This window comes from Mugil cephalus, chromosome 10, assembly GCF_022458985.1.
Source record: "Mugil cephalus isolate CIBA_MC_2020 chromosome 10, CIBA_Mcephalus_1.1, whole genome shotgun sequence".
Classification (NCBI taxonomy): Eukaryota; Metazoa; Chordata; class Actinopteri; order Mugiliformes; family Mugilidae; genus Mugil; species Mugil cephalus.
The window spans coordinates 14,078,083-14,105,392 of NC_061779.1; the positions used below are offsets into that span (position 1 = coordinate 14,078,083).

Genomic DNA, 27,310 nt, shown 5'->3' on the forward strand with positions numbered 1-27,310 from the left:
AAGCTCCCTCCACTTCCTCTACAGCCCCATCTAGCCAGCGCCATGCCGAACCTGAAAAACAACCCCAAAACCTTCTCATACACGAGCCCGAAGCAACAGAAAGACCCATAAGTAGCTTTAACTCAACCTTAATATCCTGTTACATAGCTACACGACACTTTTTTAGGTTTAATTTGGACAGTGGCGTTGTAAACAAGTAACTGGCGTAGGAAAGGATATATAATGGAGACACACTTGCATGTCATAGCAAGTGGTATTAAGTAGTTTTCTTCACATTATGACAGACAAACTTTTTAAACACATTTCCAGTATCATTTAATGCACATTGTATTAACCCTTTAACATTGGGACGGCAGTAGCTTTCTGAACCAATCAGAGCTGTACACAGGAGTTGGGCAAATGCTGCATGCAACATGTAAATTTCTTCTGATTTCACTGGTAAAAGCCATATCGGATTCAACCAACAATGACAACTTCTTCTTTTTTATCCGTGTGCCATCTCTGATTACTCAGTAACCGAGTAACTTCGAACACAAAATGTTCATGAACTTCATTCAATTTACTTTGGTTATTTCCTAAATAGGCTTTTTTTGTTGCAAAAAGACTGGAATGATAAGAGGTTAATAATACTCGTATTTATTGGTGTATTCTTAAGCTAAATATACCAGTATGTGTGTAATAACCAATGTTTTGGTGGAATTATAGGCCTTTACATTCAAGGGGGAGGTGTGGACTCATTTTTAGAGAATTGGACTTGGGACTTTAGGGTCACTGGTCGCTCTATATCCATCCAGCCATGAGCATGTCACCTAAAGCCTAAACCTTAAACCAAACACCCCCAGGCAGCTTGTGTGGCGGCCTGTTGCACAAGGTATAGGTACGAATAGGGTGGTTAAATGCGGAGAACCAGTTCTTTTACATGGCCAACAAAGCTGATTTACATTTACAAAGCTGCCCTGAAAGGTAGTTTAATGTAAAACGCTGCCAATAACAAGATTTTACTTTGTTAGTATGTGATCAAGTGATTGAGGTCGTGCACAACTGATTTTTACAGAAAGATTAGTCATTTCTGATTTATAAAAGCTCTTTCACTGTGAGTAGACAAACTATATGTGTCGTAATGACACCAATCACTTAAATTCAACTTATTATTTATCTTGTGGAAGAACTCTGACCAAACATTCAAAATCAGAGAACGTCAGCGGTTCAGTCAGTGGAGCCTTTGTGGGACTCTCTATGGAGACTGTGGTATGCACTCCACCCCCATCACCGGCCAATGAGATGTTTCACAGCACAGCGCATGCTCTGTGCGGTGGAAGATTTCTTTAAAAAGATCCACAGCCTAGCAACAAGAGGGCCATGCAGAAACATTACAAGTCCAGGCAGTACAAGTGAAGTGAGCAATGCCTTATACTGACTGACTGACTGACTGACTGATTGGCTGACTGACTGGTTGGTTGGTTGGGTGCAACGCCTTTTGCCTTAACAAGTCAGTCACACGATTGCTAAATATAGATATTGAAAACCGAAAATATTACCTCGTTGACTCCTTTTATGTCAAAAGCTAATGTATGTCCTCTTCTCAAGAGCAAAACTTTGAAATTAAAACAAGGTGCTAATTATGTGAGCATGTTGCTGCGTTTAAGTAAATAAATGGTTTAACCTAACCTCCATTGCCAGTTCATTCGGTACACTAGTGGAAATAAATGCTTTATAATATACCAGCATTATATCATTATAGCTTCATGAAGGTTATCATATTCAGCATTTATTTCAAATAACGAGAGAGCGCATTTTAGAGGATGTGGTTTGTGGTGCTATTGAACTGTATAATATCGTACCCACACGTTAGTCAGTGGGCTGGGCTGAAGAACAGAAACACTTTGGTGTTTAATTCAACACAGCTCAAGAACAACACATCCACCAAAGTGATCATACAGTTGAATTACTCATCATTAACCATCATTCGTTTTCACTAGTGTACCTAATGAAATGGCAAGTGAGCGTATAGGCAGTTCGGTTTTTTGCAGTATAGTAGATAGATAGATAGATAGATAGATAGATAGATAGATAGATAGATAGATAGATAGATAGATAGATAGATAGATAGATAGCATTAACATTCATCATGAAGCATTTCTTTTCCAGCATAAGAAGGAAGAGGTGCAGCTACATGTATTTTAAGGAAATACACAGCACTGTTGCAGAAGAGCCTGTTTTACTTGTTGCAAAGACAGCCCCATCTACTGGATAACTTGCATTCATGGGCGTTACACCAAATGTTATCTCACATTGCAAATGACCTTTGTGTTGACACAAGAACAGGTTCCGTCTTTGTTCTTATGTTTGGTTTTCACTTAGCAAGACTAAAATGGCCTTATGTGCTGCGGTGGTTGCCTTGTTTAATCAGAACCTCTTAGGAGGCAAAGTGTGGAGATTAATGACTTGACTTAAGCTCATGTTCAGGAACGGATGTGAAGTATCAAGTTTCAAAATCAGCAGCATCAATAAGACTAGTATGTATTTTTGTTAATATTAGTTAATCTAAATCTGTATTGTAAACCAATTTAACACGATCGCTACAGGACAATGTTGTTTTTCTGTGTAAAACTCAAGTCAGGTAAATATCTTAATAACCAAAATAAATGTACATAAATGGATAATTTCACTTTGTGGTGGACTACCGCTGTAGTTTTGGGTTCATGTTGATGTTCGTTCTCCACGTACAGTAGCTGCTCATGTCAACTGTTCACCAGCTCAACAATATGTTTTCAACCTACATTTAATGAGTAACGTTGCAGATCTCGAAAGGTTTACTCCAACCAGTCTCGGCTGAATGTTGAACGCATGCCCTGAGGAAAATTCATCATTATTTTCTGCTGCCATCTGGTGGACTTTAATCAGATCAAGCAGTTCTTGCAGGTGAGAGTAAGGCAGACGTCCAATTAGCAGATGTACAGAAATGAGTCCAGACATTAAAAAAAATAAAAAAATAGATTTTCTTGTGGATTCATATAAAGGGAGCAGTAGGTCTGCACAATGTAAGAGAGGCTGCATGTGTATAATGTGACGTATATATCTAAGGAAGTTGAAAATGCAAATTCGCCAATTAAATACCAATAAGGGTGATTATTTATTAAAATAATAAATCCTACATTTTTATCTTCCTTTTTTTCCAATACATCTGGTGAAACTACAAATAAAGCAAAATGCATGCGTTCTAACTGAGTCACAAAGACAGAGACTGATTTTTGTGTTTTTCTTTACGCCTTCAGATGTGTTCACTCATCCCTTGACTTCTAATCACCATCTCGTCTTGTCAAGATTTACCCTGGAATCTGTGGTCGTGACCTGGGGAGTCTGCTGTCCTCGGAAAATACGGTCTACCTCCCACAGGCCTTGGTTGACATAGAAATGCTGCCTTCAGGTACTGTCGGAAGTTAGTAAACTCCCAGTACATTGAATATATGTTCAGGTGTGAAATGTGAGAATTTAACTGGGAACACATACAGGACCATGAAATAATGCACTGCAAAACCATTGCGTTCTTTAAAAATAACATAACAGTGCATTTAAGACCAAATTTGAACTATCTATAACACAATTTTGATGTCTTTAAATGATGTCTGTTAAAGCGGGCTGTTACAAATTAAATCTGAACAGTTACGTGATTACAATATAAAGAAGAAAGCAACAAAAAATACATTTATTTATTAAAAATAAAGATTTATTTTGGTGGCAAGCCAAAACTTCAAGTAGGAAATCTGAAACATAATGTATAGCCACGAATTTAAATCAAAGTATTTGATTAAAGGTGTTGCTGCTTTAAAGACACTTTAAGGCAGATTAAAAAGTAAACAAGCACAAACCTAAAAACATGAACACAATTATAGATACAAGCATCCCAAAATAGATGCCACTTGAAAAAGCTACTATATAATTAATTACGCACGTGATAGTACCTATACTATATATAGTATAATACTTATTTCCGTAATATTGTATGTAAGGCACGTCCAACATTAGCCAAGCAACACACTCGACATAAAATGCAACATCCATTTCTAAATGGCGGCAGATTTGTTGGGATTAGGAAAATCCTAGATTGCCGTGAAGGCAGCACAAGCCCACATAATGCTGTTCTTCAGCACCGGGATCGCAGGGCCAGGCTGCAGAGCTCTTCCGGAGGCGGATAATCCCCCATCTCTACCGCGAAGCCCCGACACGATCAGGAAGGAGTCGCTCTCGCTCATCTCAGGAGAGACACGCGTTTTGGGAACAGATGCGAGATCCGACCGAGACGTCCACCTCCGAGAAAAGCCCGGACGAGTAGAGAAATGGATATTGGCGCATGTCGCTGTGTTTATTTTGCAAACAGGAAAGTCTGAGCATTGATAAGGCGACTCCGTATAATGTGACAGCTGCTGTCGCATCTCGTCTACTCGGGAGAAACTACTGAAGCTTGTGTTTTGATTATTCCAGCACCATGCTGACATACAGCCTGGCTTTAACTTTTATTGCTGCGGCTCTCTGGCGGGTCAGCGGCGAACCACTGACTCCTTCATCCGCGACGCAGTTAAACTCAACATCATTGTCATCATCATCATCATCATCCATCGTCAGCCAGGATGAACTGAGAAGTAATGAGACAGATGAGGCCGTGGGCTCCAGGATTTCGTCTCTCATGACGCATCTCCCAACTCTGAAAAACATTGTTATCCTCATCTGCGTGTTAACAGCTGCTCTCATCACATGCCTGGTCATCAAAGTGATCAGGTAGGTAGGCACACAGGCGAGCATATGTTTCTCTGGCACGGTTATGAAACGACACGGATTCACAAGTGTGTGTTGCTGTGTGAAATCTATTCTAAATTAAAGGGTAATAGGTGAGGAGAGTGTGGTGGTTGTCCAGGCTCCATGTGTCCTTCGAGGCCAGGAGGAAAGGTGCGGGGGGCCTATTAATCATTATCCTATAGGGATTTCTGAAGTGGAGGCACCTGACTAAGCGCTAGTCAAACATAATAGGCTATTGCTTCGTGCAGGCTATTTTTAATCACAGATGCCTGTGACCTGAATCTAATCAAGCCATTACAGATTCCCTTAAAATGTCCATATGTCACGGTGAAGTTGGTATATCTGCAACTAAACTCTGTTTCATTGGTGGCGTCTATTATTTTTCTTAGTGATCAAATTATTTATTCCATAGGTAAGTGGTGAGAAATTGCCACTATAGATTTTGCTGTCTACAAATTCCTTTACTGTGACTTAAACGTGAAAGACAGTGACACACATTTAACAAACTGGAACACTAAACACTGTAAATAAATCTGAAAACATAACCAGTTAGTATCTTCTCATTCTTAGCGTAAACCTCTAAATTTCCTCATCTGGGAAAACAAGAAGTAAGATAACAGCTACAGTTGAAGTGTGATTTTGTTTTCCCTCATGCAGATCTGGCAGACGAATCAGAAAAACCCGTAAATATGACATTATAACTACACCTGCGGAGCGAGTGGAGATGGCCCCCCTCAACGAGGAGAACGACGACGAGGACGACTCGACCCTCTTTGACGTCAAATACAGGTTGGTCGCCTTTTTTTTTTGGAGAACATGAGCAGTCAGTAGTTCATGCGGCACATATTCATTCAGCTTCGTCAATTTATTTCAGGCCGAATTAGAACGTACGGATGTCTAGACGGTACGCCGATAATAGTGGATACTGTGGAGATACTGACCACTGCCAAGTGCGATAAGGGCACTATAAACTACTCAAACAGTGGCCCTTTGTTTCTACGGGAGCGTATCTGCGCTGTACACGTCCCCAAAGAAAGATTCCAGTGTTTCTGTGTACTCTTTGGCTCTATGCAGCTTGGCAAATTTAAAAGATGAATGTCGTTTTGGTTATTTTTAAAACAGAAACCTCTTTTCAGTATTTTTGCTCGTTTTACCTTTCCCTCCGTGCCGCTGTTAACCTTATTTCTCACCACTTAGTCGTACGGTGTTTCATCCTTCATTTGCCTGTATGTAAAGCAACTTGTAACTCTCTTTTTTTTGGTTGTGAAAAGTTGTGGCAGCGATAAACGACCAGCTGTTACTGAAGCAGCTGTAGCTCTTCCTGCTTTTAATGGATATTTGCTCCACTTAATTTAAAGTACCCAGAGTATTTAATTACTGAGATGGCTTACCAAACCACAATGGAAGAACTGGACTATTTGAGTGTGCATGTAAAGGGGCTTGTTTGTCTAACAGAAACCTGCTGTTTTAGTCCAAATCCAATGTTGACATTAGGTTTCACCCTTCCGTGAATTCAATTGTTCTTTGACACACAACCACTTCCTTAAAGGAAGACGTGACGTGCTCTTAACCTGACATTCCTGACTTCCAAGTCCAACAGCATATTTCCCCACCGCCACTCAGTCAGATTAAACATTGTGAGATAACTCTGCGTTTCCTTTGCTTTCTTCGCAGGTGAATCCCAACCCGGATACTTTTTTATAGCTCCTGCGTTGCCCAGGACGACTCAAGTGATTTCCTGTATTTGTTGTGTTGCCAAGTCTTAGCATATCAGCAGCTGCTTGTGCATGGCGTTCAAACAATGGATTGAATATTATTATTTTCTGCTCCGCTGATGCCCAAATAACTTGAACAATTACTTCTAATATTAGACACGTGGAGCCACTCAACTCGGCGAGCGGTTGCACTTGGGTATAAAACGCGCTGCGGGGGTTAGGGAGTTGGTTGTAGGTCTGCTACAAAGCCAGGGCGTTCCATTATTATAATGCAGAGTACAACATGGATTCACTTGATACTTAAAATATCTGTGAGCAAGAAATATTGTGCAGGAGATTTTTATTTTTAAATGTAAAAGTGAAAAAAGTATATAAATTGTGAAAAACACTAAATCATATTTTTCAACTATACCAAATATCATCACTATCTACTAACCACTTTATTGTGCATATATACTGTTAAAGGCTTTCTACCCTTTTACCCTTTTACAGTGTGTATGAAGTGGCAGTGTATATATACACATATATATATATATATATTTGAACGTGTGTTTTATTTTTGCTGCTATCTCAGCTTCAAATCAGACTAAAATCTCAAAGGTTTTTATCAGGATTTTATTTGTAAGATATTTGCTATGAATGTGAGCGCTGTGGCCAAGTGCGTCGAAATCATGTGACAATTTAATTAAGTAACCACTGGGCGGCATCAGCAGCGGGGTCGAAGGAAGGCGGGAGTCATGCAGTTCATAGCGTCTTGTTTTTGAATCAAGGCCCAGTAACTTTGTTAAAGAAGTTCCAAAAATGGACGCCCCTTGCGTAACATAGAGAATCTACTCATACTGTAAAGTCTTCCACAATAATACACATTCATGGCAAGACGAATCCGTGCCAGCCAAGTGTCTTGATGTGTATTTCTCTTGGAGTAAAGGCAATTTTGTGCAAACACTGATGGGCCGAGTGGTAAAAAAAAAACAAAATCACCACTAAAGCAAGACAAAATCACTTGTTTTTTTTTTAAAATAATTTATTAATTTAAATAACAAATACACAATAATTTACCAAAAGTTGATGAAGTTAAAAGAAAAGGAACAGCGTAGAGATTTGTAAACCTTCCTTCCTTCTCTCCGTCTGCACAATAGCGGTAATTACAGTTTTGAGAAGAACGAGGCAGCGTGGACACGGACTAGGTTTCTGCAGCGAGTGTGGGGGGTTGTAGGTGACCTTCTGTTTTAATCCAAACTGTTATTCGATAGCGCACCGTGGCCCACAGGTGCAGCTGTTCCCAAATGACCTCCATCCATGGTTTAATAAGAAAAGAAAGAAAGAAAGAAAGAAAAAAACAACAACCAATCTTGTGCAACCTATTCAACATCTTCTTTCCAGGAGAAAGAACCTTGTACGTTTTATTTTTTCCTTTGTTAAAAGTTATTTTATTACACTGGAGGATGTAGGAGAGAGTGTGGATGTCTGATAGAACCGTTCTCTGAATCTTATGTGAATCAAACGTATTTTTATATGGTGTTATTTAGTACAGTGTTGGCTACTACACGTGTTTTCCACCAGACTGACTGACTAATTTCTGTACCATGTCACGTTTCACTGTAAATGCAGAAAGCAGCATATCTGTTTTTATGTCTCTGCTCACTTTGTCTCAGGCGAGTATATATGTCCCCCAGCTGACAATGTCTCTCATTTTATGTGTGTGTAAAGTTGCTAATTGTGGATTTTTATTAGAAGTGAATCATCCGCTGCAGAAAGCCACTGTTGTAAAATAAATCAAAGTGGCAGCTACGACGTCTCGACCTAATTTGTCTCATCCCACATTTTAAACCGAGAGATGCTCGAATCGTTTCGGGAGCTTATGGAAAACGAGCGCTCGCTTTGGTTTTGTGACGCAGATGTTATTTGTATCCACGTCTGTTTCCTCAGTTTCCACTTCTTTGAAACACTACTGAAATAAAACTGCTTCGTTTGAAGTGTTCAACTGTTTTAAGGGACGAATTTTTGTTTTTTTTGTGTGTTTTCCACTACATTCACACTGTCGTAACTGTAAAATGTAAGAGTCCAGTGGTCATACTAAGTATTTCAAAAACAAAAGTTTAAATACACTCAAGTTTATATGAGACGCGACAGACATGCAGGAGCTAGCAGTTGTTTGCTAGGTGTTTCGGACGGAAGTTAGCACACGTTACACATGAGCGAAATCTAAACCTACGCAACACAACCGTCTCCAGACCAGGAACGACATGTCGACGAGTCTTCGAAACGGTGGCAAATTCCTGGTTCTGGGTAAAATAACTTAATAGTGTTGGTCACAGAATGCTTCTATTTTTTGCCAGGCTCAGACGAGCCCTCACAAATAAACCCTTTCATTGCCTCAGACTGCTGACGTCTCTGGTACAACTTTCATGTCTATTCTTAACTTAATTGGCGGCGTGATAAGGCCGACATGCGAGTCAACATCCTGTCAGAACAACACTTTTATGGGCGAATCACATGGCTGGGAGCACATGAGAGGCTGCTTGTTTACCTGCGGAATATTTCAAATGCTTCTGTTAAATTTTGTTAACGGAGACATATTGAATTTTTTGAAAATTTTCTGAAAAATTACCCAGCCTGGCCTAACGCCCGGAGTCGACCGCTAAAATCACTTTTACTTGGAAGTATAAAAATATAATTGGTTGTAACCACTGGTACGCTATTGGCCTTAAAATTAATATTGAAAAAGTTTCTTCCCTGAACACTTATACTTAAAGACAAGTCTGCAGCCTAGTTTTTTTTTTTGTTTTTGTTTTTTTTTGCACATTCTGATTATACTGTATAGTGTTTACATCGTTTATAGTGTATAATTAATAACTGGTTTTCAGAAGTGACAACATTAAATCAAACCTGTCACTCTTATTCCATCGTTCTGGGCATGTGAACGGAGATTTATTAGGCACAAAATAGCATCGAATCCACTAATACTTCTCAATCTACTACATCGTTTTAATTCAAAAAAACTCCCTTTACAAGTACAATTCATACATCAGTTCAAGTTATAAAGGTGTAAGAGTTTCCAGCGCGTCCTCCTCTCAGAGTTGCTGCACTGAAACGGTTATTAATTGTGACCAGGAATTCGTTTAAAGCACATTACGAGGTGCATTTCACACAGCGTTTGTAAGAAAATCACCAGTACATTCATTTTAAAAAGAGCTTTTACAGCTGTCTGACCACAGAGCCGACATTTCCAGTGCAGAAACGGGGCTGGTGCTCTTTGAGGAAAGTCTGCAGAGTGAGTTTACCGTTGGCTGAGTCTGAGTAAACATTCGCATGTGAACAGCTGTCACACTCCTTTATCTTCACAGCCGTTAAAGTACAATCCAAAGCCCTCCCATTCCTTCATTTTGGTTCTCTAGGTGACCTCACAGGACGTTTTGAGTGTTTGCTTGTAAATGACCCGTCCTGGCGCGGCTTAAGGTACTTCACAAGAAAGCACAAAATGTTCTCCGTTACAGGATATGTCGAACATCCTATCACGTATGTTAGAAGCAAAAGTGTTTATCATTTTGAAAACAAATGTCGGTGAGCTTTTGTCATCAGTCTCCCTGATTAGTAAGTGCTTCCATCTTGTGGCACAACCAATGACTTGCAGGAGCCATGGATTCAGCAGCCCTTCATGTTGTCGGTTGATATTTTACAGCTTTAAAGGAGCCCTATTATGTGGGAATATTAACAATCCTCCCATTTCTAAAAAAAAAAAAAGTTTTAACCCTCTCTTGCCTCAATCATTGTTTTTATTATTAGTTTATTATTATTATTATTATTATTTTAATAGTGCTTTAATAACGGATCCTTCACTGTATATAAAAAATGTTAAATTGAGCACTGTAAGATGCGTACCACATTTTTTTTCAGCAGATTACAGATATTAAAAATGTAAAATGGGATTTCCCTTTTTTTCCCCCCCAACAGAAAAGTCTATGTGTTTGCTTCCCTCAAACCCGTAGCCTCAGGTAATAATGAGCCCAGAGGGTAAACAGTTGCCATAGAAATCTCATTAAGGTAAAACACACCAGTGAAATGACTCACTCTCAGAGCTTGAAATAGAAAACGTTCATTCCCGTCGCTGAAAATAAGTTAATTCAAGTTTCATGAAAGCAAAAAGAAAACTGTTTGTTCTAGGTCTGCTCAGTCAAGTATGCGGGTTTCCATGGAGATCTCCCAGCCAGCTATTTGCTCTGGAGATCCTCCCGCTTCGGTCTCTGCTCCGCTTCGCAGGTGCCAGTGTGGAGCCGGAGCGCCCCCTGTCTGTGCAACGTGCTCAATGTCCTGAACTCCAGGGGCATGGTGTGTGGACTGGAGCTGGACGTGTACTCGTACTTCAGAGTGTCGTAGTAGTGGTATTTGACGGGTTTGCCCTGCGGGTCGAGAGGGAAGGGCCAGAAGCCGTAAAGGTGGATCTCCTCACAGAAGCGAGTGGCCATCGTATACATGAGGAGGCCGGTGGTCGGACGCTTGATGTGGACGTTGTTCGTGAGCCAGTACCTGTTGGCGAAGACGCACAGCGTGCCATTAGATGCATTCAATGACACAGCAGCAGGCGCTCTGATTGTAAGTCGAGCCAAAAGGGGAGAATACTATCAAGGTGATCGTCAGCTCACGCTGAAGTTTAGTCAGTCTTCACGCGACAGCAGCAGATTTCCCCTTCAGTAAAACCTTCCTACTGCTGGGTTTTGACATCAAGCCAGATGTGTTGAAGCATACAGAGAGGGAAATAAGCCATGCCGTTAAAAAACAGAGCTTGCCAGATAAGCCTCTGTTCTGTGGCCCATTAAGAACTGTATTTTGGAAGCAGAAAAATGGATAAATAAGAACAAAAACACAGAGGACTCTCTGGTTACAGCTTCTCGGCAGCAGAATTTGCCACTTCTCTGTTTCGTATCTTTGTAAAAATGACTATTTTTGGATCCTCCGCTGCTTGCCGTACCAGATACAGAAACCGAGCACGCCGTTTTAGGAAGTAACAGGAAGGGGCATTTTCTAGCATTTAGATTTATATTTTTAACCTAATGACTAATCAACAGATTGATACTGAAATAATCACTTCTTCACAGTCGAACCATATTCTTCCCAGATTTATTTTAAAACAAACTGCCTTGATACCAGTGCCATCTGCAGAGGAAACAAATCATTTCCATGTGTTTGGAGACAATGACACTCCTAAAATAATAAACTATTACATTAATAACCAACTGCACTGTGGAAAACAGAGCATTTTCTCAGCGCAGTGACAGAGACTTCAGTCTGTGTTTTAAGTTGGACATGAAATCCCTTGCTCAGGGAGTGGCTGCTGAGCACATGTTGTTTTACTGCATCTTTAACACAGCTGTCCAACTGCACAACAGTCTTCCTCTTTCTCTTTAGGTGACCTGGGAGCTACTGTGACAGTGACACACCTCGAGAGAAGCTCCAGGGACAGACGGCCAGACGTTGCTTGCCCCTACTTCGTTTTCGTTTCCACTTACTGGCCGATTTGTCCGGCCTCGAGGCTACCACTTCCTCCTCTGACACCCTCCGCGGTTAATGTGGAAGGTTATGCCGAGATGCAGAGGTTGTGCTATTTAAAGCCGTTCCTTTGTGCCACGCGGTCCAGCAGGTGATGCGCAGGCAGGGAAGAGGGTCTAATTATCAATGAAATCTGAGGTGACATTTGGTTACAGTCAATGTGAACAGATCCTTTGTCCTCTACGTCACACTACTATGAGGATTTAAAGTTCAGCTTAACAGGGAAAAAGGTCAGAGGAAGAATTGTCAGAGCCCAAGTTAAAAAGACAAAGTCTACGTTTGATTTCAAATAAATGTTATGGCAAATGCTATTATTTTGTAACAGACTGATCTTACAAAAAAAAAAAAAAAAAAAAAGCATAGCCAGCTCTAACCCCTCTGCAATACCGAGAGTTTGTTGAGGCATACAAAATGGCATAATTTGGTCACTGACCAGCAGTGGTTGTTGGGCTTTTAACGAGGCAGAAAAGATCCAAGCGAGAGTCTGGATGAGATGAGAGAGGGGCGGACAGCCAAACAAATTGCACGGAGGGATTTTAAATAAGCCCCAAGGCAGCTGAGGATGTTTCTGACAGATATGCAAAAATAATTCTCCAAAATAAATCAATACAAATAAAATTATTATTTATAATATGATTACAAACACGCTAAAGAAGTTTTGTTGTGCCTCAGCTCAGCAGTTCTCCCCGATTATCTATGCAGCTCCAGAGCTCCTGCAAAGGCTCCTGCTAACATTTTGCACATAATTTAAGCAAAGCGATCTCTACACCAGCTCATATTTTCCACAAAAAAAAAAAAAAAACTCTGGAAAATACTGACTGTAAATCAGTGTCAGCACAGAGGAGCTAAGAATAAACACGGTGATGCGACTCTGACTAAAACCTCAATTAAAGGAGCAGCTCAACAAATCGGGATATGCGCTTGTTTGCTTTCTTGCCGAGAGGAGTGACATCAAGAGCAACATGAGGCCCGTCCACCCGTCACTTCTGTACAGCTGGTTGCCTGGCAATCTCCTGGTGAGGACAGGTCTCACCGCTCCCTGCTGTTTTCCGTCATAAAATCAAAGCGTGCGAGCGCTGAGACTCTAGGGAAATGTCAGTCTGTCCTTTGCCCCTCACGTTTGTCCAGACTGAAATATCACTACAAACGCTTGATTGATTTCCAAGACGTTTTTCACAGACTTTCATCTCCCTCAGAGGAAGCACCCTACTGACTCTAACTCCACGACTTTCCCCACTTAATTCCACCGTAAAGTTTATACCTGTCATTCCATTTGGACTGAAATTCAATTATTTCCCCCAGTACGTTGGTTTTACGACGAAACACATGCAAAACTACAACCAGTCCTGTCAACCTAGCACGCTTAGCTAAGATGGAATACACCTGCTAAACATCGGCATGTGACATTAAGGGTTGAATTTTTTAACGTCAACTAATATGTGGTGAAAGTCGAGTCGACGCCGACTAGTTGATGACATCACATATAAAAACACTGTAGAAAGTAATGCTTTGCAACAATCAAATCTATGTTCTGTGTTCATTCATATTGTAGCGTCTCACACAAAATAAGCTATGGAGGCTTGTTGTTATACTAAAGCATGAACGCAGGCTACTGTCAGTCATGGGCCACGTCAACACCATGAACACGTCATATGTGCAACTCTTGCTGGCAAACTCTCACTCTCGCATCATGGTGCATTAACTGACATCAAGGACAAAAAACGCACTCTCCAACCACAGCAACAACGTCAATGTTTAGTGTATATAAATCAGCACCACCATATAAGATAATATAATGTAGTCAGGATAAAAAAAAAAAAGTGGTTTATCTCCAAAGGCCGTTACAAGTATAACAGCAAATGGTCTAATCACTTTGGACAATGAAATTCACAATCAAGCTGTTGATTTTCAGCTTCCTTTGTCAGTTGTTAACTGACTGTTGTTGAGAGGATTTGGACCATTCCTCGGTTAGCATCAGCTTTGTACATTTGTTGTATTTCAGGACTGACTTACATATACTGCCTGCATGTCACTGTGAAATAGGCTTCATCTTTAGTGAAGTATTTCCACACACTTGATGAACCACTGCTAGTTTGCTGCAATGACCCACTGGGCTCCTCACCTCCCCTCACCTAGTGACCGGTGACTAGTCGACTTCATGCTTAAAGCGTCAAGGCACAGCAATAAAGTTGAGTAATCGGTACATCCCCTACGTGACACTGTATTGATGTCTAAATACAGCTGTAAAGTGTCAGTAGCACCTTTTGCAAACAAGTTACAGCATGTTAACCGCTCGGGGTTGAGATGTGTTGGCATGGTATATGTTTTGAGGTTGGACAGACACCGTGTGAGCTGGTCCCCTTTGCTCCAAGTCTTTAAGCTAATTGCCTTGTGGTTCCATCGATTTTCTCATCTAACTGTCAGCAAGAGAGAAAATTAGTGTGTTTTTCAACATGTCAGACGCTGTTTTCAAGTGGCAGAGACGTTAATAATTGAACCTAGAAAACAAATAAAACATTTCAGATAGGAAACTGTTTTTAAACCTAAATTTGATCATTAGACGCGAGGCATGCGCGAATGAATTGGGACAGAGTGTCGTTCTCACATAGACTGCCCACGGTGATCAGCTGTAATGCTCTGTTTAAAAATATCCCCCTGGGTAGCAGATTAGAGTTTGCCAACCCCTTGATTATGTTGCTCACAGGTGTCCCTGTGAGAAGCAGCGCACGATGAGCAGCAGCTGCGTCTTACCCTCTGACAGCGTGAAGAAGGCGCAGTGACGGGAAGGCGGTGCGTACGTCCACGGTGTGCAGCAGGATGAGGCGGAGAGCCCACTCCACGCGCTCCTCTCCCCCCTTGGCCATGAAGGCCGGGATCCACAGCACGCTGCCGCTGAGGCTTCGAAGGCGCTGCAGGAAGCGCTCCTTCCACTCGTCGCTGACCAGGTCCTGGAAGGCCCGCTGCACCACCGAAGGGTTCATGGTCACCAGGTTGGTCCGCCACCCGACATCCTGAGAGTAGCCCTCCACTGGCGCCAGGTTACACCTTAAATCAGGAGATGGGTCAATCAAATTTAGTCAAAATTAACCACTTGTCACGAAAATGAAGCAATTAAGTGTAATAACAGGATGAGCCTTTACAAGTATAAGTAAGGGAAAAGCCATTTATAAGAGCTAGTCACGTATAAAGCCAGGACTTCACAAATTGAACCTTCTTCTAAGGGGTTTCATTTTACTTAGACACATTGAAGAAGCCAGAGTCTGTAATATCTGTTTTTTTTTTTTTTTTTGGACTGCTTTTCTCATCTTCCACTACTGCTTATCCTCTCCACTAGGGTTACAGGGGCTGCTGGAGTCTATCCCAGCTGTCATCAGGCGAGAAGGGTAGACCCTGGACAGGTCGGCAGTCTACTGCCGGGCATGTGGACTGCTTTTAATAATTTAATTCTATATGCACACAGCGAATGGACCTTTAACAAATGGCTTCACTCGCAGCATGGTCAAAGATGTATAAAAGTCTGAGATGGCTATAGTGTGCACAAAGGATCCCAGAAGCAGTTCTGGTTGGACACAGCGTCCCGACACCTTACTGAGACATTTCTATTTTCCTAGTTTTCCTCCTGTAATTTATCACCCATCTGAATGTCCCCGAGGCTAGACAAACCGTTCTGCACTGCTGAGGAGTGAAACAGAGCAGAAATCAAAGTGGAATCCAGCGGGAAGGCAGGATGGCATTTTGTTTATTGGCGTTAACCTCCGCCTTTACGAAAATGCCATAAAACATAAAAATTGTAATTATCTTCACGTTGAAACCACCTCTGTTCTGCAAAGGGAAGCTGGTGAAAGCCATCAAGTGTGCCGTGTTGTTAATCATTTTCTTCTCCCAATTTACACGTTGGTAATGGTGTCCACCCAGTGCAGAGAGAGGTTAAATTGCAGTTAATTCTTCAGTTTATCACCAAAACACGAACTGTTTTTCAATTACTACTTTGTGGTGTGTCTGCCGCATATTTTAGGAAGAGATATTCATTCGTCCTCCGCTGCATTTATTTGACAGCTTTAGCTACCAGCTACTTAACTAATTAATAAAACTAAATATGATCAACAACAAAATTATTATGTTTTATCAGCATTTATGAATTTTTCATGAGTGAGTTCCCCAGCAGCAAATAAGCTCTGATTTATTCATTGAATTGGTTTAGGTATTATTCATAATGTATTATTTATATTAGTGATAACTCACTTAATTCTAATTACAGCTTGAAGAACTGGTCAGAGATAAGAGACGAAGATGAACTCATGAGGTAGGTTTGAATTATCTTTTCCTTTTTTTTTTTCCTCGCCTTCACTCCTGACTGTCATTTCACTGGGATATGCAGCACATGAAGTCGTTGTAAGGTGTATAATAATAAGTGCCCATCTTCCATAGATTCTTGATGACACTTATTCCCTCGGCGGAAACTGACACATAAGTGGGCTGAATGGAAAGGATGTGCGGGCTGGCAGACTGGCAGTTGAATAAAATCATGCTAATTAACCACTTTTGTAGTCATGTCAAGACAAAGTTAAATGCGGCAATATTTTCATGATTCCATATCCAGTCGCTTTTAATTGATTAGTTCGGAGACCAGTAGAGCAGAAGTGAAAAGCCAATTATTTCTGTTCCACTTCTAAATGTTTCCTCACTTGTCTAAGTTCCCCATGGTTTACCAGTCCTGTAATGCTGCCCACCACTCTGTTCTGTTCCACCAGAAAAGTCTTTCTTTCAGTGACATGTGCTGTGTACTACTTGTTCTACCCTCCCTCAATACGGCAGCTACTTCTCAATTTAATAGAAATAGGAGCGTCTATGAGAATGCCCTGGTTTATCGCTGAGCACAGTCTAAAATGAATAAATGACTTCATGAAACATTTATAGCATTGTGCACAAAGAGTACTTGTATTTTAGGTGCCTTAAAAGTGAACTTTTCAGTCCTGGTTGATTTTCCAGTGATAACAGCAAATGTCACTGGTCAGTGAATTCAGCCCATCACCTGCAGCTCTTCATCTAACAGCTCATCACTGCAGCTGCTCCTTTTTCTTCTATTACTCCCTGTTTGGAATTGATCCACAATCAAAACTATTATAATGAACTGTTTAAATACTGTAGTTAAAGCTGCAGGAGTAGAGAATATTCTGTTAGTGTCAGCAGAAATCTAACTAGTTATAATTTAGCTTAGGTTTTTGATTATATAGAGATTACAAAAAGAAATTCAAGTTCATAATATTGGTAACATACAAACGCTGCAGTACGTTCACCACTGTATTAACTCTTCGACTTTCATAAATGTTTATTTATATAAAAACCACATTAAATGCATTATTATGCTAATACTTTTGTATTTTTCTTTGCGGTATCACCAGATGTACTTAAGTAAAAGATCTGAACAGTGCACTAGGACACCGTGTCCTTTCACATTACTGCCAATTTGACATAACAGTTAATGTTCCCGCTCAGAGAACAGCTGGTACGCAAACATTGTTATAACGCTGGAGCTGAAAAATAAACTACACTTGGCACCCCAAACGCTGTCGACTGTGTCTACTTAGTGGGACCCCCTAAGTAGCAAACCAAGTGAGGGGCAGAGACTTATATTTAGGAGGCAATATCTCCCCGTCTGATACTTAAGTGCCGAAGCAAATTCTCCAGCTTCTCAAAATGAGACATTCCCAGTTCTCTGCCTTCAGCCAACCATTACTGCCATGCCCCGGCATTATTATCATGCTGCTGGCGTCTGGAAATCATGACCTCTTCCTCATCAGCATAACAACACAGCACTTAGAAAAGAGAACATACGCAGACAACTGAATCAATTTACCAATAAAAGGGACACACTGGATTCTGAGACCCATACGGCCATCGATTAGTCAACGCAATGAGGTGCAACTGCTGCTTCCTTTTAGCCTTTTACAACAACATTCTGCCACTGTCTTAAAAGAGGGTGTTTTTCACCAAAGATAACGCTGCATGTTTTGTTAGGCTGTGCTTTAGCTCTATACAGAATTTGAACAAGGACACCTTTTTTACATCCTCCACTACAATACAGCCCTAGATAGACTAATTTTCCAGTAGCAGGTATGAATAGAGATACACAAACCACTCAATGACTCCTTTTCCTGCACCCAAACACAAACAGAGCCTCACAAACGGCGTAGTCTGGTAAATGAGAGCAGGACCCAGAAGAGTGCCGGTGTTTCTCTGAAAAGCACAACGTGTTACTGCTGAATGCAAAAGCTTTTCAAAATGTCAATTTCACATATAATCACACATTTAATTGCTCTCAGCCTGGCCGTTCCAACTTTAAGTCATTAAAATGACTTTGACCAAAAAGTGTAATTAATATATTTCCAGCTGTGTTGGCAAGAGCTCAAAACCTAGAAGGGGGGAAAAAAAATCCTCCCGATGTGAATAATACTCACTGTAAAGTGAGATAAACCTAGAACTAAAACCAAATCCATTTCAAATATGGTCCACTCTAACTGGCATGTTTCACAGTTTTATTTCAAGCAGGGAGACTGAAACCGCTCGTGCCGTTACAACGGAAAACAAACTACCTGATAACAAAGTCGTGAGAGTCAATCTCAGGTCCACAGCTGCTGTTCAGCAGGATCCCAGAGTTTCCTACTATGGCGCAGCGCCTGTGATGTTGGTTCTTCATGGGAGACACAGTTGGCAAGAGACGGTAGAGATTTTCCGAGATGTTTGTGGTGCTGTGGCGATCAAACACGTAGTGGATGATATCTCCTGGTTTCAGCGTGCCCTTCAGAATCGAGATGTCTCTCTCCGGGTCAAGGAATCTCAGAATATTCTTTCTGCGAAAAACAGAAAATATACACTAGGCATGAAAGACTCAGTGGCTTAATGGAGGGGAAAACCTTGAGGAGATCATTGCGGAGAGCGGTGAAAATACCTGATGAGGCTGGAGAGGGTCTTATTGAAAGTCCAGCTGCTTGACGAGTGTTTGGCAGTGTTATTGCAGCTCGGGCGATCACGACCCGTCTCTACGCTCGGCCTCGTCAGTGCGGTGGGATCCACATGCACCACAGCCTTTCTAAAAGGAACGAAAAGTCACGTTACGGACACACACTGATGATGTTTAAAATTCCGATCAATAAGAAACAGACGTCTTGTTATCAGGTCCGTGAGTTGCATGAGTTTCTCCCTTTCAGTTCCAAATCAAAAGGTTTTCGCAGAGAGTTTCTCCTTCTTCAAACCGGTCCAAGAACAAAGAGGGGATTTAACAGTTACATAAACAACTGTGGGGTGTAAAGGAAGTATATTTACAGACCAAATTGTTCACTAGTCCCACTGCATTTTATAGATTACATTATGCAAAGCCGGAAATATTTCATTGCTTTGTTTGCTGCTTGAACTTTTCGCTTAAAAATATATAAAACTGAAAAATCTCACACACTTTAATTACCGTAAGTTCAAAATCAGAATGTATTTTTTTCTTTTAATTCCACAAAAGCATTTCAATAGTTTTTCTTCCTCTGTATTTAAACAAATTTGACCTCCTGGACTCGGTCTGAATGAGGATAGTCTCAACGCAATAAAGTGATGCAATTTGAAACACAGCAGCTTTTGAAAAAAGTTAGTTTAGCTTTATGTTTATGGCAGATGCTGCTTATTATCACACATATACCACCACGCTGATGAGGGTCTTTATGACAGCTGCTGTCTTGTCGTAAAGAAAAAAAAAAAAAAAACCTTGAGACACTCACTCAAGGCTGCAAGGTATTCAATGACCAATGGCAACTGAAAATTATATCACGTTATTAGACCGTATAACTCCGAACCACAGCTATAAACGTCTATGTGTGAAGATACTGTTTCAGACCTGTGGGGTTTAGGGATGAGCCGGTGTAAGTGCATCTTCTTTGAATGTCCATTATTTCTGCAGAAAAAAAACCACAACAATTCAGATTGAATTATGAGTCACTTAGCGCAGCCTGGATCCTTATATTTAACGTGCACAAACTGAATTCAGCAGCAGGCGCCCTGTACATCCTCCTTTCAAGACGGGATGAAGGTGAAAGACACACATCAAGGTATTTTTAGAGAAATCCACCGTGGGCCCATTTGCTGATGTAATGAGGAGAAATGTAGTCTTAATGGAGCCCCATTATACTGAAAGGAGGTTGTCTTTTCACAGGGAAGTGAGCGATTTCTTTACAAGGATGCTGAGCACGTCAGCCAAGATGCATTTACAGTAAATACGCTGCGTGTGCGTTCAGTTTTTTAGGGCCTCGAGCAATTTTTCATTCATGACCTTGGTCATGTCTGACAGAACTGTGACAAGCCGCCGTCTGAATGAAGAAGCGGGTGCTGAAACAGAAGAGAGCTGCCGGGCTTTTGTCACTCTTTTTTTTTTTTTCTTTAACAGTCCTGGTGGCTTTAAAATATACAGTTACAATTATATTAAGCCACATTTATGCAGAAGTGCAGCTGGTTCTGCTTTTTTATTTCTTTCCCACAGCAAATCACAAACCAATGTGACCTCGTTACAATGTGAGCCACAGCCGGGTAATTGCATTCAAAACAAAACGCTCCTGCTGAAAGGGGACAGCTTCACAGAGAAGAAGTGTTGTTGTCTTTTTCTTTTTTTTTTCTTTCTGCAAACCAGGTAACACAGCATCTTTGGAGCTGTGAAGGAGAAGACTAGAGAAAAACTAAACAGGGCTGGTTTGATTTTTCTTTTTTTTTTTTGGTGCTAAATTAAGAATGTATTTTCACTGAGCGGGTCACATTCAAGTGGGGCATGTGTGTGTGAAGATTTCTGCTGCACTGCTCAACATTTCAAAGTGTGAAAATGAAAAAGAAAAGAAAAAATAGGAGAGCCTCTTTTGTTTCCAATCTGTTGCCTCCCCCCATCCCCTCATCTGTCTCTCTCACTCCCTTTCTTTCTTGACACACGCACACACACACACACACACACACACGCACGTACGCAGGCACGCGCGCACACACGCACGCACGCACACACCATTTCTCTCCCTCTCTGCTCTCTCTTATAGTGTAAATGTATCCCATCCCGCATGCAGCCTGCTGCAAGACAAATAGCCAAATCCTTGGAGACCCGGGCAGCCAGGCTGCTGTCGGAACAGCTGCTACTGCTGCACCCAAGTGTTACAAATGTAGAAACAGAACCGCGCGCACTCCACGTACAACTCCAAACTTCAATTTCCATTCAAATAAACTCAATCATTTCACTCGTTTCTTCTTTTTCGTCCCCCTCACTGCTCAGATTAAATCTTCTCACACAGCCCGAAGAGAAATAACCTGAAGGAAAACAATGGGCTATCACTCACACACACACACGCGCGCGCGCGCGCACACAGATCTAATAATTGGACAGATTACGGCGGGCTACTTACGCAGTTTCTTCTTCCACTTCTGCAATATCATCAATTATCAAAAGCACAACCAGCAGCGTTACGAAGCCGAACAGCAGCGTGCGGAATACGAGAGGCATGGCTGAGGGGGGGGCAGGCTGCAGCCGGGAGTCCCTCCTTTTCAGCCAACACTGTGTTATATTAACCTTCTTGTGTTTTCCATTTATAAATCGGCAATCCGCTCAGTCATCTGTCGCTCTGTTCTTCTGGCCGGACACTCCCAGACGAGCCGCGGTCCTTTTCCCCTCCACCTCAGATGTTCAATGTGTGCGTCTTCCTCTCTTGTCTCACTCCCGGCGGGGCGATGCTGCCGCTGCCTCCTCCTCCTCCACCTTCTCCTCCTCCTCCTCCTCCACTGTTACCTCTATTCCCCAGTCAAACTTTGAAAGCGTGCACCCACAGAGCCTGCCATGGGAGCAGCGAGATGTGGACCACATGCAGTCTTAAAGGCGCAGGGGCCAACTCTCCATCTTCGCCGGAGCCAGTTTGATTTCACTCTCCAGGTGTTTGCTGGCTCCCCGAGAAGGAGGGAGAGCGAGGAGGCGTCAGACTGCGGCGTGGAGGCAGCTGTACAGGTGTAAGAGGCGGGTTTGCACCAAGTGGTCCAAGCGAGAGCGCACTGGATTCGTTGTTTTTCAAATGGGGATGTGCGGTCAGATGTGGTAGCCTACTTTACAAAATAAAGGTCAAAGCTTTAAGTGAACACCAATTTGTTTTTACATATATATAGTTTGTTAAAGCTGAGCCATGTGGAGTTATAAAGTAGCCTGTACTTAAAGTGGCAATTTCAATTATTTAAATTTCAATGAAAGTCTTTTAAATTACAATCTGGTGCCAAATGAGGTGCCTGTGCTGAAAATCACCAGCCAGACACATTTAGTGAAGCCTGATCCATTACCCACAAGTTATCCTTCTGCCAGAAACAACAGACTTCTAACTGGACAAGTTTGCCAAAAGGCAAGTGGGAGACTCCTCATATGCAGGTGCTCTGGTCAGATGAAACCAAAACCAAACCCTTCGGCCACCAAGGAGAACGTTATGTCTGGCGCAAACCCGGTGCACCTTTTTAAGAACACCATCCCCACAATGAAACATGGTGGTGGCAGTATCATGTTGGGGATGTTTTTTTCAGCAGCAGGAAACTGGAGAGAATCCAAGGTAAGACGGGTGCTGCTAAATACGGGGATATTCTTGGGCAAAACCTGTTACAATATGCCAGTGATTTGAGACTGGGATGGAGGTTCACTTTCCAGTGGAGCAAAAGCCCAGACCTCGATCCAAATGAGAATCTGTGGTCAAATTTGAAGACTGCTGTTCATCAGCGGAACCCATCCAACTTGAAAGAGCAGTTTTGCCTTGAGGAACGGGCAAAAATCCCAGTTGCAAGATGTGGCAAGCTCATAGAGACTCATCCAGCCCTCAAACTATTAATTTTGATTCCAGGTTGTAAGGCAACAAAAAAAGCCAAGGGGAGTGATATTATGTGTAATGATATTTCAGTACCAGTGGCCATATTTCTGAAAATATCCAAAAGTTTAAAAATATTATTTTTTTTGCCTTTTACTGTGAAATACGTTATGTTGAATCTGAATGTAAGGTCACATTTATCACCAGATCTTAGGATATACAGCGTATCATCATTGAATTTATATATTTATTATTTTTCCTACAGCTTATTTTTATTCTCAAAAAGCAAAGTGTGTTTGTTCATTTTTTATCAAATAAGTTGGAGCGAGGACAGACATCACTTAAAGCAACACGGTTTTATTATAGTCCACGTATTTCATACATAATTAAAATTGAGTTTTTACACTATACCACGATATAAGTGACAACAGATTACATTTCTTCATCGCTAGCATAAGCCTCACTGCTCATCCTACAAAGATGTCGATTGCTCTCCAGATACAGAAACATTTTCACTGATTGACCAGCAGTTAGTTGGTGTGTAATTCGAGCAAATAAAGGTTTAGGTGGTCAGAGCAAATTTTAAGTGAATGCACTGTCCCTTTTAAATTTTCACGCATACATTATCCACTGAAGTATATTTCACAGATGTGGATAAAGGTCTAATTTACATAAACTGAAAAGTGCAGCTAGACCCACGAGAGAACAAATATGACAAGACTCATAATGATATTTACCCAGGTAATAATATCGAATACTATCCACCGTGATTCATTCGCTGCATCTCCTGTGTTTTATGTATGTGATCAGACACTTGTCATATTTTCTGAAAGGCCACATGTATCTTATGTTTTCTATTGGGAAACAGGTGTCTATGTGTGTTGAACTCGGTCACCCCCCCCGGCAGATTAATGGCCACTGAAACATATAGTATGGGAAACACATAAGTCAAAGGGCCCCAGTGAGAATTTATGGCTTTATTGCAGCTGTTGTGTAACAGTTCATCTTACTAACGCACCCATTAGGCTAATTGACACCTCTTGACTGAAAGAAAAAACTCTGGCCTGCAGCAGCTTCTGTCTCAATTGGTATATATTTCTTATATTTTATGTGTATTTTGGCTTTCAACAAAGGACACTTTCCTGGAGACTCGAAGTCGTGTTTATTATTATTTTTTTTGCATCTGTATTTTGACGAGTATCGGGAGTGTGATGTGTATCAGGAACTTGTCGTGTTTTTTTAACTGATGCTGCTGATTCTGTACCTGTTGTCATGCACGACCATTTTTGTCTCATTGAATAGTACCTTTGAGCTATTGTTAGACTTGTTAGAAAACACAAACACAAAATGACACTCTACACCCTCTCTCATTTGTCAAAGCTTGTAACATTTACACTTGTGCATAGAAATTACGGTAATTATGACATTATGTATTCATAACATGCTGCTTCGGCACATGAGTCAAACATATTAGTTTTTTAACAAATGCTGAGATGTATTATTTACATGCCATCAAGTATTTAAGAGAGAGCTTTAATGAACAGTTTAATGAAAAATTGTAATGTATTCCTACCCAGCAGATGAAATTTGTCAAATTGTGACTGATTACACCTTACCTTGATAATGTTTGCCGCCTATGTGGGTGTTTCGCACACAAAAACAAGCTCGGCTCAGATGTTTTAAACTCCAGAAGGACCTCAGTTCTGGTGCTAAATTGTTGTTGTGATTCATTAACAAAATAAGCTCCAGCTTCTCTGATCAGTTTTCAGACTCACAGCATAAACTGTACACGGCGCAAGAAGCAACACAACACCCACGACAAACACCACACCGCCCCTTGACTCTTGCTGTGGTCACACACTCAGGTCAGCCTCTAATTGGCTGCATGCAGATGTGACAGTTTGTCTGATGAGGCCGGCAAGGTGACCTGCTGAAATATTTTGGGAATGCGACTGTTGGCTCTTATTATAACGCGCAACATGGCCAGTCACATCTTGGGCTTCGAGCAGGATTCAGAGCTGCCTTCAAACGGTGCCATGTTTACTGCAGAGAGAGTCCACATTAACGGTTGATGACAAGATAATATTTTGTAATTTAGTATATATTAAGCTTTTCTCTGAAATGTCATGGTCTCAATAGGTTCTAGTCGTCAACCACAGACTGTACAAAATATGTACAACGCATCCCCCACTTCCTTGCATCGGCCAAACTGATGCTATTTTCCCAGGGACATGGGCCACCAGAGTATGCGGAGCCAGGTTATCGTGCCCGCACTTCTGCTAGTCTCACTCATGTTTTTGTTTAATACTGCACTTTGCTCTGTATTCACCAATTTTTGTAGCGAGAGAGGCACAACATTAAGTGGAGACACATGACGGAGTCACAAAAATAAGGGTACAAAGAAAACAAAAAGACAACAGGTGAGCTTCCACATATATATATATATTATAATCTATATATATATATGTATATTATATACCAGTCTACCAGTCTATGTTGTCAACAGATGTGGCAGTGTCCACACAAGTTGTAAACACAAACTTAAAAATGCCATTTGAGTGGAAGCATGTGACAAGTGAAAATGTCTGCTGTGAAAAAGGTCTTTTTGTTTGCTTGTTGCCTTCAAACTGAACTCACCAGGTCGTGGTTATTAGTTGGGTAGTTGTGTGCACAAAATGCTTGTCATTGAAGAGGTAAGCTGTCTGTCTTCAGACAGGATTGTTTTCACTCTGTATTCATGGAAACAGTCCAGTCCAGATGACCGAAAATCTGATTAACAGGAAGTAGGTTTTCAAAGGTTTCAAGGGTTTTCAAAAAAAAAAAAAAGGTAAGTTATTGTTATAATTTAGTCGTACTGTGCTTTCTTTGTATTTTGAGGCCGTGAAATTATGATACTTACCTCATCTGTTTCGGTATTCCTCTGACGTTAACGTTACATTTCCTACACTGTGTTAACCGCTCGTTAGCTTTTGCTAACTTTTAGCCTCGGTGACTTCCAGATGCCAGCAGTTGCTTAGCGGCGGTCCTCATTAATTTAATGCGAAACAATTTGAATACCTGACATCCCGTGTCGTAACCATAGACTGTAGGTTGTGACAAGTTCACAAGTTCCGTTTGTTTTGAAGGCAGCAGTAACTAACTTTAACTGACTTTAGAAAACAGTTGCTAGGTAACGCGGCTAAGAAATGGCTAACTCCGTACCGGAAACTCAAAGGCCTACCAACAATTTTCCTCAAGCATATTATAAAACACAAAGTAAATCGTGATATATTAAATTACAATATTGATTTATATTTTCTTCTTATTTTCCTAAAAAAAAGAAAGAAAAAAAAAGAACGCATATCACAACCATTTGATGGCAGCAACCTAGTTAACCACAGGCATATTAATGACTGCTCAGTTCTATTAAGTCTCCCAGTGGCAATGAATTAAAGGATTATCTTATCATATCTTATCTTATAAAAGAAAAACCTCTAATAGGAATGCAGCCACCATTAATACACATGTGCTTTCCCCACTCATTGAGATTTATCTCCCCACACGTGTGTAATATGAATATCTATATCTTAGGATATGAACCATCAACTATTATTCTAATATGTATGAACGAAGACAGAGATTGCTGCAGCTGATTCAAAAATGTCACAGTCCTGACGAAAACCAGGGGGAAAGGACCGCATCAGTCCACCTCTCACATCTTGTGCAGACTTCCTGTGTGTGAAAGAACTGACTTTAAAATTCGACTGTGGTTTATGAAGTCCAAGGAATATATGATCCTCTCCAGACTGCTCACTGTCAATACTAAACATGGCTGCATTAAGTTTTAATGTGAAAAGTATCAGAAACCAAGTATGAAAAAAGACAAAGGCTGTTTGGACTTGGAGTTATTTTTTTTGTCCCTTCTCCCTCCACCAGTATTTGCTGTGACAGACCCATGTAGGTGTAACAATACACAAAACTGACAATATTCATCGTAGGCTACTTGGCAAGGTAAAGAAACATATGTAGGATTAAAAAAACATCGCACATGACACTTTAAAGACACGTTTACAGAAATATACTTTATTACCATCTTGATTTACTCAAGAATGACAACTCCTTACAGGATCCTTAGAGCTTTTGTGTGAGTGCTAATATCCAACAGGTGATCGAGAAACTCCAAATCTGCTGTAGAAGTTCAGATATGGAGCTCGTGTGCTCAATAACTTTCCAAACATCTTGCCCAACGAGCACTTAGTACAATATAGTGAACGTGTGAGTTGAGCTGTGAATATAAACTGGCAGCTAAGAACCTGGAAGCTTTCATCTTAATGGTGTTTAATAAGAATATCCGAAGAGAATTTAAATTTTTCTACAACACATCAAAGCCTTTGTTTGAGGATCTCCGATTAAAGTTTGAGTACAGCATGTGGG

At 41.0% G+C, this 27,310-nt stretch overlaps 2 protein-coding genes across 5 annotated transcripts; one reads left to right on the forward strand and one right to left on the reverse strand.

Annotated features, from left to right (window-relative positions):
- Positions 1–4,125: 4,125 nt before the first annotated feature.
- fam174b (family with sequence similarity 174 member B) lies at positions 4,126–8,506 on the forward strand. Its single transcript, XM_047595961.1, has 3 exons — positions 4,126–4,776; positions 5,452–5,583; positions 6,469–8,506. The coding sequence occupies exons 1-3, from the start codon at positions 4,487–4,489 to the stop codon at positions 6,470–6,472; spliced, it is 426 nt and encodes a 141-aa protein (XP_047451917.1). The 5' UTR covers positions 4,126–4,486; the 3' UTR covers positions 6,473–8,506.
- On the reverse strand, positions 7,737–26,006 carry st8sia2 (ST8 alpha-N-acetyl-neuraminide alpha-2,8-sialyltransferase 2). 4 transcript variants are annotated; one of them, XM_047595960.1, is made up of 7 exons: positions 25,797–26,006; positions 25,535–25,666; positions 19,936–19,992; positions 19,006–19,146; positions 18,650–18,907; positions 14,808–15,101; positions 7,737–11,036 (listed from the first exon to the last, which is right to left on the reverse strand). In XM_047595960.1, exons 3-7 carry the CDS (start codon positions 19,968–19,970, stop codon positions 10,721–10,723), a joined length of 1,044 nt encoding a protein of 347 aa, XP_047451916.1. In that variant the 5' UTR covers positions 19,971–19,992; positions 25,535–25,666; positions 25,797–26,006; the 3' UTR covers positions 7,737–10,720. The 4 variants fall into 4 exon arrangements, with proteins under 4 accessions (XP_047451916.1, XP_047451915.1, XP_047451913.1 ...); XM_047595959.1 differs by lacking the exon at positions 25,535–25,666; XM_047595957.1 differs by lacking the exons at positions 25,535–25,666; positions 25,797–26,006 and adding an exon at positions 21,473–22,052.
- Positions 26,007–27,310: the final 1,304 nt, after the last annotated feature.

Excerpts from the sequence above, each read along its gene's own strand:
- fam174b (XM_047595961.1), top strand. The coding sequence starts at position 4,487 with ATGCTGACATACAGCCTGGCTTTAACTTTTATTGCTGCGGCTCTCTGG. Across the intron at positions 4,777-5,451 it reads CTGGTCATCAAAGTGATCAG|ATCTGGCAGACGAATCAGAA; the intron begins GTAGGTAGGCAC and ends TCCCTCATGCAG.
- st8sia2 (XM_047595957.1), bottom strand. The coding sequence starts at position 21,570 with ATGCCTCTCGTATTCCGCACGCTGCTGTTCGGCTTCGTAACGCTGCTG. Across the intron at positions 19,147-19,935 it reads CTCATCCCTAAACCCCACAG|AAAGGCTGTGGTGCATGTGG; the intron begins GTCTGAAACAGT and ends CGTTCCTTTTAG. Across the intron at positions 11,037-14,807 it reads CTTCTTCACGCTGTCAGAGG|GTACTGGCTCACGAACAACG; the intron begins GTAAGACGCAGC and ends CTTCGCCAACAG.